This window comes from Mchenga conophoros, linkage group LG16, assembly GCF_057382185.1.
Source record: "Mchenga conophoros isolate Kocher_MC1m ecotype Shallow Benthic linkage group LG16, M_conophoros_male_GT1.1, whole genome shotgun sequence".
Classification (NCBI taxonomy): Eukaryota; Metazoa; Chordata; class Actinopteri; order Cichliformes; family Cichlidae; genus Mchenga; species Mchenga conophoros.
In genome coordinates, this window is record NC_140541.1 from 35,779,852 (window position 1) to 35,793,991 (window position 14,140).

Genomic DNA, 14,140 nt, shown 5'->3' on the forward strand with positions numbered 1-14,140 from the left:
TGCTAATAAGCTCGTCATTCTGTTACTGATGCATTATTAGGTGGAGTGGAAGTGAGTTACTCTGATCTGAGGCAGAACCTTATTAGGCACTATTTGGGATACACTGGCTCCTAAACAACACACAGATGGAAAGTATTAGTCTTCTTGGCAGGAAGCTCCACTTCCCTGTTGTACTGTGAATTATAATATTACAGCTAGGACTCTGGGTACTGCTGGAATGAATTATTCTGGGTCATTTTAAGTAAGTGCCCAAAACCTCACAGGTGCAAGTGGATCAGCTACCTGAAGAGAGTTTCACAGAGTATGAAAGAGAGTGAAAAGCAGTGAATTAATACTTACCATTTCTTACTTATTAGAAGAAAACAAAAGAGGTTACACAGCTGACAGTCAGGCTGTAGGAGACTGGAATTCTTCTCTGGGCCACACTGAAGACAGGGTGGTTATTTTTCCAAAGTCATGCTGGTTGGTTGCCACGTTAACCCTGCGCTAATGCCATTTCATAAAATGAGTCGCGCCCTTGTGCATTTTTCTGTGTATATGTGTGTGTGTGTGTTGTAGCTGGGAGACAGCCACAAGAATGCGATTTAAAAAATGAAAACCAGCAAGGGCGTGCAGCAAGCAAAACTCTTAACAAGACCTTAATGTGGTGTGGGTCTGTGTGCTTCTGTGGTTTATCTGCTCTGTCAGGGTGGTGCTAATGCAGAGGGAAAGGGAATCTCTTCTCTGGATGTCTAATAAGATGGTTAACTGCACATATCTGATCTAAAAGTTAAATAAGCAAGTACAGTTTATCAGTGCACCCTGCCGAGTGACACATATTTTTTCTGCTAAAACTGCCCAAAAGAGGAACAGTATGGCTCACCAAGTTGAACTTACACAAGCGTTCAAGCACAAAACCAGTCTGGGTTGACCCTTTCATCAAAAGTGTATGTGCGTGTGTGCGTTTGTGGCAGGAAAGCAAATATCACAAGAGTATGATTCAGAGTGGCTCAGGTTCTGAGGCAAACAAGAGGGCAACTCTTGAGCAAAGCCCTTTCACATTTTGAGTTGAATATTATGTTGCAACACCACATCCAAAAGGCCGGATGTATGTGCGTGCGTGTGACTGCGTGTGTGTTTTACTTTCTTTTCTTTTTTTTAGATTTTCAGCAAAGCCAGTGGACAGACGCACAGCCCAACAACAGTGATAAACAAGTGGTGTAAGACCTTGTCCGCAAGGGTGCGGATTAATTACTTAGAGCTATTTGTGTTTTTTGAAAACCATGTGGCCCACACTGTAACAGCAGTACAACACAGGAATGTTCAAGTCTCCCCCGCTGGGTAATCAAAGGCCACTTGAGCAAGCAGCTTTAAGCCGTAAATCAAGATCTGCTCTGAGACCAGTTTCTCCATCCACAGAAAAAGTGCTGACAAACACTTTTTTTCTACACTGTTTCTGAAAAAGTTCGGTTTCTACAGGCAAACACGGCAACAGATGTTTGACGTGGATGGAAAAATGTCTACAGTTTGTATTTGCAAACTTGTAGGATGTATTCCAACCAGTGCTGCTGTGGTTTTGTTGCGTTGTTATTTCATTTTGACTTTTTGTTCTTAATTACGTTTAGTTTGTGTTAGTTTCCAGAGTGAGTTTTATCTTGTTTCACTTTAGTTTTTATTTTTGAAAATGTTCAGTTTCAGTTTATTTTTATTAGTTTCAGTGTTTGTTTGTTTTTAGCTTTTAATTGTTATTGTATGGAGGGCATTTAGCAGGGTTGTGATTTGGGAAGATAAGGACAGGTATTACAATAGAAACACAGAACAAAAGAGCAGTGGACATACATGTTCATCAACACCTCGTCAGGTAGGAAACAACACTGTTTTTCAGATTAAAGATGCTCAAACTAAAAAAATAATCCGCTACATATTTATTTATTTACACATTTCTTTCAGTTAGCATAATTTTTATTTTTATTTGAATTAACTATGATGCTTTTTCATGTCTAGTTTGAGTTCACTATAATAACCTTGATCCTAACCAGCACTGATTAAAGTTACTTTTAAAAGTGCTTTGATACGTTTCAAAACTGATCAGTTACATGACAACATTACCTGCTGTTACCAACTCAAAAGGACCTTTGAACTGGGTCTGTGTGTTTTGATGATACATGTTGAGAGGATGTACATCCCAGTCCAGATTTACCTGTAATTCATTGTCTTTAACTCATGTGATAGAGCTCATACTGGTAGCATCACTCCTAGTGCAGAACCAGCAGCAAGCTTACTAATCTACAGAAAATTGAGAGCCTCAGTTAAACTGACAGCCAGCTGTTGTGACTCCCTAACAGGCCTCACTTCCTGTGTTGTGGCAGTGTTGTTGGCTTGCAGATGCTTCTTTAAAATGTGACGAGGCGCTCTCAGCACCTAGCAGACTTATTGTCACCCAGATACTAAATCCAAATATTTTCAGTGTTCGTTGCTATCAAGCCAGCTGACCGGACAGGAGTGAACACCCATCTGAATGCCAAGGAGCTGAAGAGAGACAGGCACACTGCAAATGTGTTTAACAGACACTGGTGCTTTCTGTTGATGCAGACATGCATGTTTGCTTAACAAGAAGACAAGCATCAGCTCGTGGTCTGAAGGGGCCGTGAGGGCAGGCTTCCTTGCCTCCTCATTATCTCTCACTGTCATTTGCAATGTGGTTTCCCAGAGCACCCCACATTACACCCCATGAATAAAAGCATGCTTGTGGTTCACAATAGAGCTCGGGCTTCACCATGAAAAGGGGGAAGGGCTTTGCATTCCTCCACTGACCTCCTGTTTGCAGCAGATATTAAACAATAAGTCCTTCTCCTTGTTTGCTCTCACCAGCAGCGAGCACTTATCAAAGAGATAAGACGAAGCCCAACTGTCCCCCAGCCTGACGGTGCATTCGCAGCTTTGATGCAGAAAGTAGAGTAGATGTGCTTTGTCTGCATTTTTCTCTGGAGAGGTGCGGTGAAGCGACGGAGAGCAGCATTTCAGGGAATCCAGGGAGAACAATGTCATCATTCAGTTTGAGTGACTATCTTGGGAGACTGATGCTGACTGCATGCTTGCGATATTTAATCTGGGTGACCGTGCATACCTCATTCATGTCACTTCTGTATCGAAAGTGCAGCATCAGCCAACTGCAAATTCAGCAGGTTTGATTAAGTGCAAGCCAATAATGCGTGGTCCCCCCCCCCCAAAAAAAATAAATAAATAAATAAAATAAGAACATTTAGAGCCAATGTCAGATTAGGGCACACAGAAGGTCTTGATTTAAACACAACATGGCTTAAAAGCTTTAACTCTCCTTTGACGTCGACTAATCGACGTTGTTTACTGTGGGTTCAAAGAAGTGTTGAAGGAGGGCTCAGGAAACACATGTTTTTCTTAGCAAAGAAAGTGTGACACAAAGGAAGGGGGCTTATGATAGCAACAACTTCCGAATGCTGGCATCAGCAGGAAGAGGTGCACCCACTCTCAACAGGCTGTATTGTTCTAGAAAAACAATGGTTGACAGCTGCTTCATGGCTTGATGCCACTTTTTTCATGGCACACTACGATACTGCTGCTGGAACTTCTAATGTATGAAGGATACCAGTTATATGCTATATTTTCCATAGCCCATATGGAAAATATAGTCCATATTCAGCCCTAACGGCCAATGGGAGATAGAGTAGTAAAACTCATGAATGAAAGAAACTTTCTGAAAAGACTTAGGATTTTGTCTCCAAGCCCCTTTTCGCTCTGTCTCTTTATTCAAGTGAAGATGAAGCACTCAGCTCTATCTGCCCACAGATGCTGACGCTGAGTTTGTCCTCCATTCGTAATTGCCTATGGCATAAGGAGAATCCACAGTCATTGGCAGAATCACAGCTGGACACTGTGTCTCAGTGTCCAGAGAGTTTGCGTCAATTCACATATTTTTCTACGTTATTGTGCTGTGAAAAAACAGATTTGTGTTTGGTCTGCTACACGACATTAGGTCCAGATGTCAGTTGTGAAACTAGCGATGGCAGTGTTTTCTAAGCATCACAAGCTTTAGTGACGCATCGCTCCTTGTGCCATAGTTTAATTTAATCATTGTTTGTACAAAAAATTTCTTTTTGAAGGGAAAATAAGGACAGTAAGGAAAATCATCCTGTTTGCAGACTTCTAGCTGCAGGCCAGTTGCTTTTGTGGGATCTGATTTAATACACTGCAGTGTATGTGTGGACATGTTTAACCTGAACAGTGAGACAAACTGATGCATGTCTTCCTCAATGGGTATCTTATCTCTTTGGCATCTGTTGGATGTGTTTAATCAGCTCCTTGAACGTGGATATCTAAAACACTTGAATTACTGTGACTTTCAGCTTTGAAGGCACTGCACATCTGCTTTTCTGTGTGACATTATTATAATTTTTTGGAACCTGTCAGTCCTCGTTTGTACGTGTGTGTGTTTGATTTTTTTTCTGGACCTCTGAGTCAGAGATGGACTGAGTCATTACATCTAAAGCCTGTTTTAAATTCATCTGATTTGGAACTGTTTGTTCTGACTTGGAGTTTAAATCGAGACATTTAATTCAGTTTGGATACCTGGAAATTATCCAGTTTGGACAGAAATGGAAACTTCTGCAGGTTGCAGACAGGCTCAAGCACCTCCAATAAAGCTGTCTCTGTTGTTAACAATTAAAGCCTTTTTACGAGGCCAAAATTTAAGCGGCGAACTAAACCCATTCTCTGTTTTTTCCAGTAAAAAAACTGATTTATTCTTTGCTTCCAGAATGCTCCTCCTGCGACACATTTCTCGGTCCTCTCACCCTGAGCAGCCTGGAGTTATAAGACGAAGCAAAGATTGCATCAGGAATGCTGGCAGTTTAATGCTGTTCTCCAGGCTGCGCAGAAAGGGGGTGGGGTGCCTGGCTGGAACTGGGAGGAGAAGAAAAGAGGGGAGGGGGGATTTGGGAATATTCTTTGTCCTCGCCCAGCAGTTCGACACACAACTGGAGAAACGACGCGAGCTCCTCGTTGGAAAAGAAGAAAAACCTGGATGGCTTAATATGAAGAGCGGGAGGACTTTGATTTAAAAGAGAAACCCTGCGTAAGACCACGACTTTAATGAAAAGGAAGACCTGGAATCATAACTGAAGGTAAAACACCTCACAGACAAAGCGCGGCGGGGACGCGGGAGCATCTTCTCTTAGCTTTGGCTAACAAATAAGAGCTTTAACTAGACTTTTATCTTCAACTTCTCGGGCCTGTCCGCCGGTGGCTGTGATTGTAAAGCGTCGGAGGTCACTGCAGCGTTTTTAATAAGCCGTGCGTTACAGCACAAATCCGTTAAACGAGAGTTTACGCGCACAGTGTGAAAGCAGGGAGCGCTAATTAAAGAGAGAAAAGGGGAATCTTACGGCACATTAAGGCAAAGATATCTAATTAGCAGAATGTGCAGTTACAGCTGCGTTGGCACGCGGACTATTTATCTCGTTTTAACGGGACTTTTATCTGCATCCACTTTGTGATTGGACGGTCAGGAACCGTCTGGTTTTTTCCTCCCTGGAATCTGCCCACACACGCTTATGTGGGATATTAGCTGCAATATCGATACTTTCTTAACGGTTTTCAGGATTTATAAAAACAATGTCGCCCACCGGTTTGCTTTGATAACAGTCGGTAACGTTAACGGAGCACGCGGGGCACCGCGCTGACGACGTGTCCAGTCGTTGGCCACGAGGAGGAATTTTATTCCCTGCAAATGGATTAGTTTCCTTAAAATTTCATATCGGAATTCGTGGATTTGGGTTTTTAAATGATTTTTCTTGTTTTCTTGTCATTACTCTTCTTCAGTTTTACTAATTAAGTAGGTTTTATGATGTGACTCACTGTGCTGTGATGGGCGGATGGTTTGGGATGTCTTTTTTTCCCCCAAACCCGGTTCTATCGTTAAACTTAACCGGAAGTCACTCCTTACTCAGGTCTGCTCGGTCCCTGCTTACTTGTCGGTCTCCCCCCCCCTGCTTCAGGACAGGGGCTTCTATGCTTAAGCGCATTGGGGTACCGGAAGGTTAACTGCAGCGAGCCTCCCAGATGTGGCACAAAACCCTCTCTGTTCAGCAGCAGTGTTGAATCTCCACTGGGTGAAAGCAGCCTGTTTTCTGTCAAATACCACACAGACAGGCCCGGGCTGGCTCTGCAGACAAGGCTGAAACTCATTTGTCTTTTGAGGGATGAGTGGGGAGCATCTAGGGAGTCTCTGCAAAATCTTAATTGTTAATACTGATGTTCGCATCACCCCCTCTAGTACATGTAAGGTTCAAGCTATATAAAATGTGGTCATTGAAAGCAGATGGATTTTACATTACATTACTGTTTCTTTGATAGGTGGGTAGGCCCATGAGAGGTTTCAGAGTCAGCACAGCTGAAGGAGACTGAAAGCAGCGTAGAAACGCTACAAAAACTCATCAAAATTTGGATGAACACTTCCGCTGCCGTGACTTCAGGTCCCTTGTTTTGTTATGTGCAGTGTACCAGCATTGATGAGTGGAAGTGATAAGCTCGATTCCAAAAATTGTTTTTGATGGAGTCTGTTATTCATCCCAATCCCTGCTCGGAATTTGATCCAGCGAGGTCCTGCATTTCTGTTAGGCAATCTTTGTTATGTAAAAGTTGATAAATTGTTGAGTAACTTAGCAGTTCGCACGTGATGGACTAGTGAATAGTGGTGCTGAGAAGGAGCTGTAAAACTAAAAATAAGGATATGAGCAACAGGCCCATCTACATACCATTCTTTGATTCCAGTGCTCAATTATCAAGAGCAGCTGAGCGTTACATAATTCAGCTCTTTCTACTTCCAGCTTTTTGCTTTAGGCTTGCTTGTGAGGCAGCACTCAGACTTGAACAAAATGTCAGTTCTTACTAACTATTAACCTACATTTCAAGCAGCTGAGGATCATCTTGACCTTTAGTCCTTCTGGCTTTGCATCAACAAAACTACAGTATAGCTCAGTTTAGATGGAGGGTAAAGGTAGTTCTCACAAATATTTAGTATGTGTTATCTCCATGGAAACCCAACAGTTGCGATACCACACTTTTGTGTTGCTGCATCTCTTTGCATGTAGAAATGAAATGGCTGCATACAGCAACAACATAAACCACAGATGAGATACTGAGAGGGGAGCAGTGACTAAACGCAGGAAGATAATTGTTTGATTTAGTAGTTAATGTTTCAGACTGAATCGTCAAACTTGCTGATCATTTATCTGATTGTCATTACCCAGTTGTTCCTGCACAATGCAAAATGTTCTTTATCTAGGGAAGTTGTTGTGTTGTTTTGTTTTTTGTCCTTGCCAACCCTGCGTCAAACATGAGTACCACTCACACTGGAGAGTTGCCCAGTATAACAAACCACTTATTGAGCTGGAGCGCTGAGGAGAGTAATCTTTAGAAGGCTTTTCAGTGATAGTTGGTGTTGGAATCGTTCGGGTCACTTTTCCCTTATTTGATCTAGTTGGTCTTTTCATGCATGCAGTTTTTCTTAGCCACACAGCATATTATCAGCTAAAAGGCTTGTTGCAGGTGTGCATGTATACTTTTAATCAGCAGTTATGAATGAACGTTTAAATGATGTTAAACGTGATTTCTCCCTCACTGCTAAAAACATGGGGGTAGATGGAAAAGTATCATAATCCAAGCTATGAATAAATCCTACAAATGTGCTGGGTGAATAATTTGAGGCTTTCATGTCCAGCGTTTCTTTTCACGGCATAACGGCGTCACTCGTTGGCACAGTCTCACGAAACCTCAAGCTAAGGAAGTTCTTTCACACAGACGACATGACCCATGAGCTGATCTGACTGAAAAACTGAGCAGTTTGTCAGCTGAGAGTAGTTTCCACACAGACTTCAATACAACCATCTTTTTAAAACTATAGATAGCGCCCCCTTTTGGGCATTTGAAAGAATGCCGATTTGAGGTACTTGCAGTTGGCTTCAACTTTTAAACTCTAAAGATATGTTTGGATGTTATATAAACTCTGTGGTATGATGTGGTGAATATGTTCTTTTTTTGGTTTGTTTGTTTTTTGTAACCATAATATATAAGTTATTCAAAACTTCATGCTTTTATATTCACAGTAGGGATGGGAGGATGGAAATCCAGAATCTGTTCCATCAAGCTCATGGGTTGCTTTTTTCATTCCAGCCGTGTTTCTCTGCTCACATCCATGTCCTGGCAGTGGAGATTTGGATATAAATTAGTTGCACTGAGCAGGAAATAAATAAATTTAAAAAAGTATAAATAGAATGCATGGTGATGTCAGGATCAGTCGAGTCCATTCCTTTGTGCTGATGTTGCCGTAGGGTGCTAGCTGTTCTTTGTCAAGAATAAAAAGCACAAAACTAACAATGATGACACAGTGTTAAAAGTCATTTCCCATTTCTTTAGTCGAGTTGATGAAAAAGGTCACAGATAAAAGTTCAACAGACAAGAAATAGTGTTTGTGCAACAACAGAGTGCTTCCCACATGGCTGTTAAGCTAAAAACTTTGCATACGTTGGGCTTCAGCTTAAAAAAAATTGAGAAAACTGGTCAAAGGGAAGACAAAAGGGCAAAAAAAACCAGGTGATTAACAGTATTTGTAAGTTATGACCTTGAGAAATAGGAAAAATCCAGCGAAGAGGGATCTGGCCCTTCAGTTGATCCATCTGCTGCGCACGGATTTGTCATCAGAAATGTCTCAGCCTGAGAGTTCAGGTTGTGTTGAAGAATAAAGGTGGTCACAACAACAATTGACTTTTGATCTCACTATTAACATAGATAACAAAACATTATATTTAATATATAGTGTATATACATCACATGATAACAACTAAAGAAATGAGGGCTGACTTGAGGTTTTCGCACAGCGCTACTTTTTATTTTATGATTCATATAGTTGAATAAAGGCTTTTCAGTCTTTATGACCGATACATGAACAGAGTCGTTTCAAGGCAGAGGCAAAAAGCAGCATAAGAGTTTGAATAGAAACTTGTGCCTTATGTAGCTGGTTGAAGTGCAGCAGCTTGGTTTATAGTTCTGGATAATTACACAGCTGAAGTTCTGAGGTGTGAAACCACTCACGCTCTTCATTACTACCTTGTTGTCAGATTACTAAAATTCAGTTAAGAACAACCACACGTGGCTCTGAATTAGTTTGTAACTTCTTAAACTTCTGTGAATGTCACTGAACTCTGTAAAAGATGAAGACAGCTTTCAGTGTCTTTGCACAGCAGTGTCGTAACATGGAAATGTGGTGCTTGACAGAAATTTTGCTTGCTGAAGTTTCCTCACACTAACACGCGCATGCTTCTTTTTTTTAATGTCTGACCTCAGGGCTTTTTCTTCTTTCTTTTTTTGCTGTGATAAACACCATGTACCATGTCTGCTGGTTAGACTGTCTGCACATCGCAGTCTGCCTGTGGTTACATGATTTTGATTGCATCTATTCAGACAATATCAGATCCTTGCCTGAACATGCCTGCAGATTTTACTCCATGGCTGTAATGGGTACTACTGTGAGGGTGGCATAATAGCACCACCTTGTGTTGCATAAACATGATACACCTACTACAGTGTATTTAAATGTTAAGTACTACTGTATTTCTTTTTTTGGTCATATTTTAGTGACCCATATTCCGTCACGCGCTTTCTATTGTTGGGCCAGCTTCTTGGTAAAGACATCCAGAAATTAACTTTGATATATGCTTTTTTTTTTTTTTTCTCTTACACAGACATAGCTGTGTTCCTGTTCCAAAGACAAAATGAGTTGGAGCTTCCTCACACGCCTTTTGGATGAGATTTCCAATCACTCCACCTTTGTGGGCAAGATCTGGCTCACCCTCCTCATTGTTTTTCGGATTGTGCTGACGGTTGTTGGAGGAGAGTCGATCTACTACGATGAACAGAGTAAATTTGTGTGTAACACGCAGCAACCTGGTTGCGAGAACGTATGCTATGACGCCTTTGCGCCATTGTCGCACATTCGCTTCTGGGTGTTTCAGGTGATTATGATCACCACTCCCACCATCATGTACCTTGGGTTTGCTATGCACAAGATTGCTCGCATGGATGACGATGACTACAGGCCCCAGGGCAGGAAGAGGATGCCTATAGTGAGCCGTGGTGCTAACAGGGACTATGAGGAAGCGGAGGACAATGGGGAGGAGGATCCCATGATCATTGAAGAAATTGAGCCAGAAAAGGAAAAGGAGGTTGCGGAAAAGCCCAAGAAAAAGCACGACGGGCGCCGTCGCATCAAGAGAGATGGCCTGATGAAGGTCTACGTGTTCCAGCTGTTATCACGTGCCATCTTTGAGACCTCCTTCCTGTTTGGACAGTACATCCTTTATGGTCTGGAAGTGGCACCGTCGTACGTATGCACACGTTCCCCTTGCCCGCACACAGTGGATTGCTTCGTGTCACGCCCAACAGAGAAAACTATCTTCCTGCTTATAATGTATGCCGTCAGCGCCTTGTGTCTCCTCTTTACCCTGTTGGAGATCCTGCACCTTGGCATCAGTGGTATCCGTGACTGCTTTTGCACGCCACGGCCCCGGCACCCCACCCCACGACACTCAGCTCTGGCCAGCCAGAGGTCCTCCATCTGCCGCCAGCCCTCTGCGCCTCCAGGCTATCACACTGCTTTGAAGAAGGATCCATCTGGAAAACTGGGATTTCGAGATAACCTGGGAGACTCAGGTCGCGAGTCTTTCGGGGACGAGGCATCGTCTCGGGAGCTGGAGAGGCTGCGCAGGCACCTAAAACTGGCCCAGCAGCATCTGGATATGGCATACCAGAACGAGGAGAGCAGCCCGTCACGCAGCAGCAGCCCCGAATCTAACGGCACTGCAGTGGAGCAGAACAGGCTAAACTTTGCCCAGGAAAAGCAGAGCAGTACCTGTGACAAAGGTGAGGCTTCCATCTTTGTCTCTTGATAACCACAGTTTTATTTTATTTTTTCTGGCTGTTTTTGAAACTCATTGCTTAACAACCCTGATGATCTGTCTGCAGGTCTTCGTGCATAGATTCTCATCAGCTGGGCAGTTAACATGAGGAGCAGTGAGAGGACACAAGGGATTTGAACCAAGGGGAGTCTGTATGTGTGAGTGGGATGTTGTGAAATTGCTTGAGGTGGATGAAGTCAGCCCAAGCCTTCCAGTGTTATGGCCGACTGTGGTCGAGCATCGGTTCACATTGCAAGAACGGTCGTCTCAACCCAGCAATACTCGAGACACAAGCCGGTCTAAAGATCCAAAGTGCTTACAAACTGCCATAGTGCAACAAGAACAGTTAAGGTTACCATGTGCTTCTCCCTCAGGGCAGCTATTTTTTTTTTTTTTTTTTTTTTTTTTATAAATATAATTAACTTTAAGTCTTAGAGCTATTAGTCATTTTTATGAGTTTGTCCTCCATTGGATGTTCAGTGATTGCATCTAAAGTTTGCATTAGATTAAAACTGGAAAACTTAATGGGATTTTTCTAAGGCCAAGCCAGATGTGCAAAAAAAGATGTTGAAACTGTAAGAATTTTGTGTTTTGTGCAGAAGTGAGAGTGCTTTTACATGCAAACAAAGGGTTAATGGACACAGCACCACTCATAAAGAAAAGGTACTGGAGTTATTGTCATGCTGATGAAGACTTTGAGGTGTAACATTTCATACAAAGGTTTCCCTCAAGTGTGTCAAAGGATTTGTTTTTTGTGATTTTGATGATGTTGCACCAGTCAACATTCCCAAGTCTGGCGCCTGACTGGTGACTGGAACACACTTGGGATGCCTTTGTCCAAAGGAATAGACAAACCTGGGTAATGCTTGAAAACCATTTAACTCTTGATAATGACTTGCATTGTTTTAAACATTTAATACTGTATTTTTGTATTAGTTGTAAGTGTTGTTGTCTTGACTCTTGTCACTGTGGCCAACACGTTTGGGATTATTTTGTTTTTTTCCCTGTTTTTCAAAGAGTATTTGCTACTGTCTTAGCTCCCTGATGCCAGATTTTGTTGGACTGGTGTATTCTGTTTGGTACAGTTGAGATAATATTGCAACACTTTTTTCTTTAATATTTAAATAATTTTGTTTTCTTATTTTATTAGGTACACATCATGTATGACCACAAGAAATGTTAACTTTTGGGTTTTTTTTTTTGTTTGTTTTTTTTCCTTTTGGTTAAGTGGGGATAAAACTGTATCTGTTTGATATCTGAAAGTGCTGATTGCTGGATGAGTGTTTTCACTGTTCCAGGATCTGTAATCAAATCAATGTGAATTTAATGCCTTGAACGCGCTCTGACGAGATGCCATCTTTTTCTATTCTGAATAATACCCACAGTGCCAATTCATATTTTCATCTCAAGTTATTTTTGAACAATGCTTTTTGTACTTTTTATACTTTTTGTATTGATAGAACTTTGTGGTTAGTTTTAAAATAAAAATCCAGCAAATTCAGATTTTTGGTCCTAGTTTTCCTTTGTTTACAAATATTGTTTTAGACAACATTGGACAATAGAGCATACCAGTAAAGGTAACGTAGACATTATCTCACGTCCCACAATCTTGGGTAAAATTTGGAAAGTGGTCCAGTTAAATAGATCCATCTTTGTATGTATTGAAAAAGGCCACAAGTATAACTCGGTTACTTTCCATCAGTGACCTGTGCAGTGACTTGAATGATGTCTGTGAGGTCTAATACTTGCCAATTTCACCTGCAAATGACTAATCCAAGCTGATATGTCGGGTCACTTCTATCTACATTCACTGAATACCTGAGTAGCTACACTTACCGCTTTCAGAAGTGCACAGTCTGGCGACTGGAGGCCATTTGAGTGCACAGAAAACCAGTCAGAGGTGATCTGAGCTTTATGACACAGTGCTCTATCCTGCTGTCCATGCCACATTCAAAGTCAGTTAAACTACCTTTCTTCTCCATTTTGGTGCTCAGGTCTTGACCATGCCCAAACATTGAATTGGTATAATGTAACTGGCCAGTTAGATATTTGAGTGTGATCTAAAAAAAAACCCCAAAAGGCCTCCAGTGAGGTTTTATCATTAAATAAATTATTTGGGGATTTGGCCATACATTTAATTTTCTATGAATAGGTTTTATTTGCAACTTAAATCAGACAGGGCACTGCCTCATAGCAAGAAGGTCCTGAGTTTGATTCCTCCACCTCACTCGGGCCTTTCTGTGTGGAGTTTGCATGTTCTCCTCCCCGGGTACTCCAGCTTCCTCCAACAGTCCAAACACATGCGGTTGGTGGGGTTAGGTTAATTGGTGAATCTAAATTGCCCATAGGCGTGAATGTGAGTGCAAATGATTGTCTGTCTCTGTGTTAGCCCTGTGTCAGGCTGACGGCCTGTCCAGGGTGTATCCTGCCTCTCGCACCTATGGCCGCTGGGATAGGCTCCAACCTCCTGCGACACTGACAAGGATAATGTAAGACAATTGATGGTTGGACAGACACCATTATTGATGCTATACAGTATGGTATACATTTATTTTCAGTAAATCAGATTATTTTACTTTCTGGTACTGAACATTAGCGTAGTACATTTTATATGGCTACTTTAGACTTCTGCTACAACTCTGAATTATGCCACATTCAGAAGTTTGCAGACGACACAGCCATCATGGGGTGTATCTGGGATGATCAGGAAGAGGAGTACAGAAGTCTGGTGAGGAACTTTGTCGCATGGAGTCACACAAACCACCTGCAACTCAACACCTCAAAGACTAAGGAACTGGTTGTGGACTTCGGGAGGTCTAGAGCAGGTCCACTGCCGGTTCAGATAGAGGGGGAGGAGGTGGAGGTGGAGGTGGTCAACAAGTACAAGTACCTCGGGCTGTGGGTGGACAATAAACTGGACTGGTCATGCAACACAGAGCACCTGTATAAAAAAGCCCAAAGCCGACTGTACTTCCTCAGGAGGCTGAGGTCTTTTAACATCTGCAGGAAGCTCCTGAGGATGTTTTACCAGTCAGTGGTTGCTGGAGTACTTTTCTATGCTGTGGTGTGCTGGGGGAGCAGCACAGCAAAGAAGGACTCATCCAGGCTGGAAAAACTGATCAGGAGGGCTAGCTCTGTGGTCGGCATGAAGCTGGACACTCTGGTGACAGTGG

General features: G+C 42.3%; 1 protein-coding gene across 1 annotated transcript; it reads left to right on the forward strand.

The window, feature by feature from the left end:
- Positions 1-4,963: 4,963 nt before the first annotated feature.
- Positions 4,964-12,468, forward strand: gjc4b (gap junction protein gamma 4b). Its single transcript, XM_085249511.1, has 3 exons — positions 4,964-5,138; positions 9,756-10,932; positions 11,035-12,468. The coding sequence occupies exons 2-3, from the start codon at positions 9,786-9,788 to the stop codon at positions 11,046-11,048; spliced, it is 1,161 nt and encodes a 386-aa protein (XP_085105637.1). The 5' UTR covers positions 4,964-5,138; positions 9,756-9,785; the 3' UTR covers positions 11,049-12,468.
- Positions 12,469-14,140: the final 1,672 nt, after the last annotated feature.

Coding starts and splice junctions, on each gene's coding strand:
- gjc4b (XM_085249511.1), top strand. CDS start 9,786: ATGAGTTGGAGCTTCCTCACACGCCTTTTGGATGAGATTTCCAATCAC.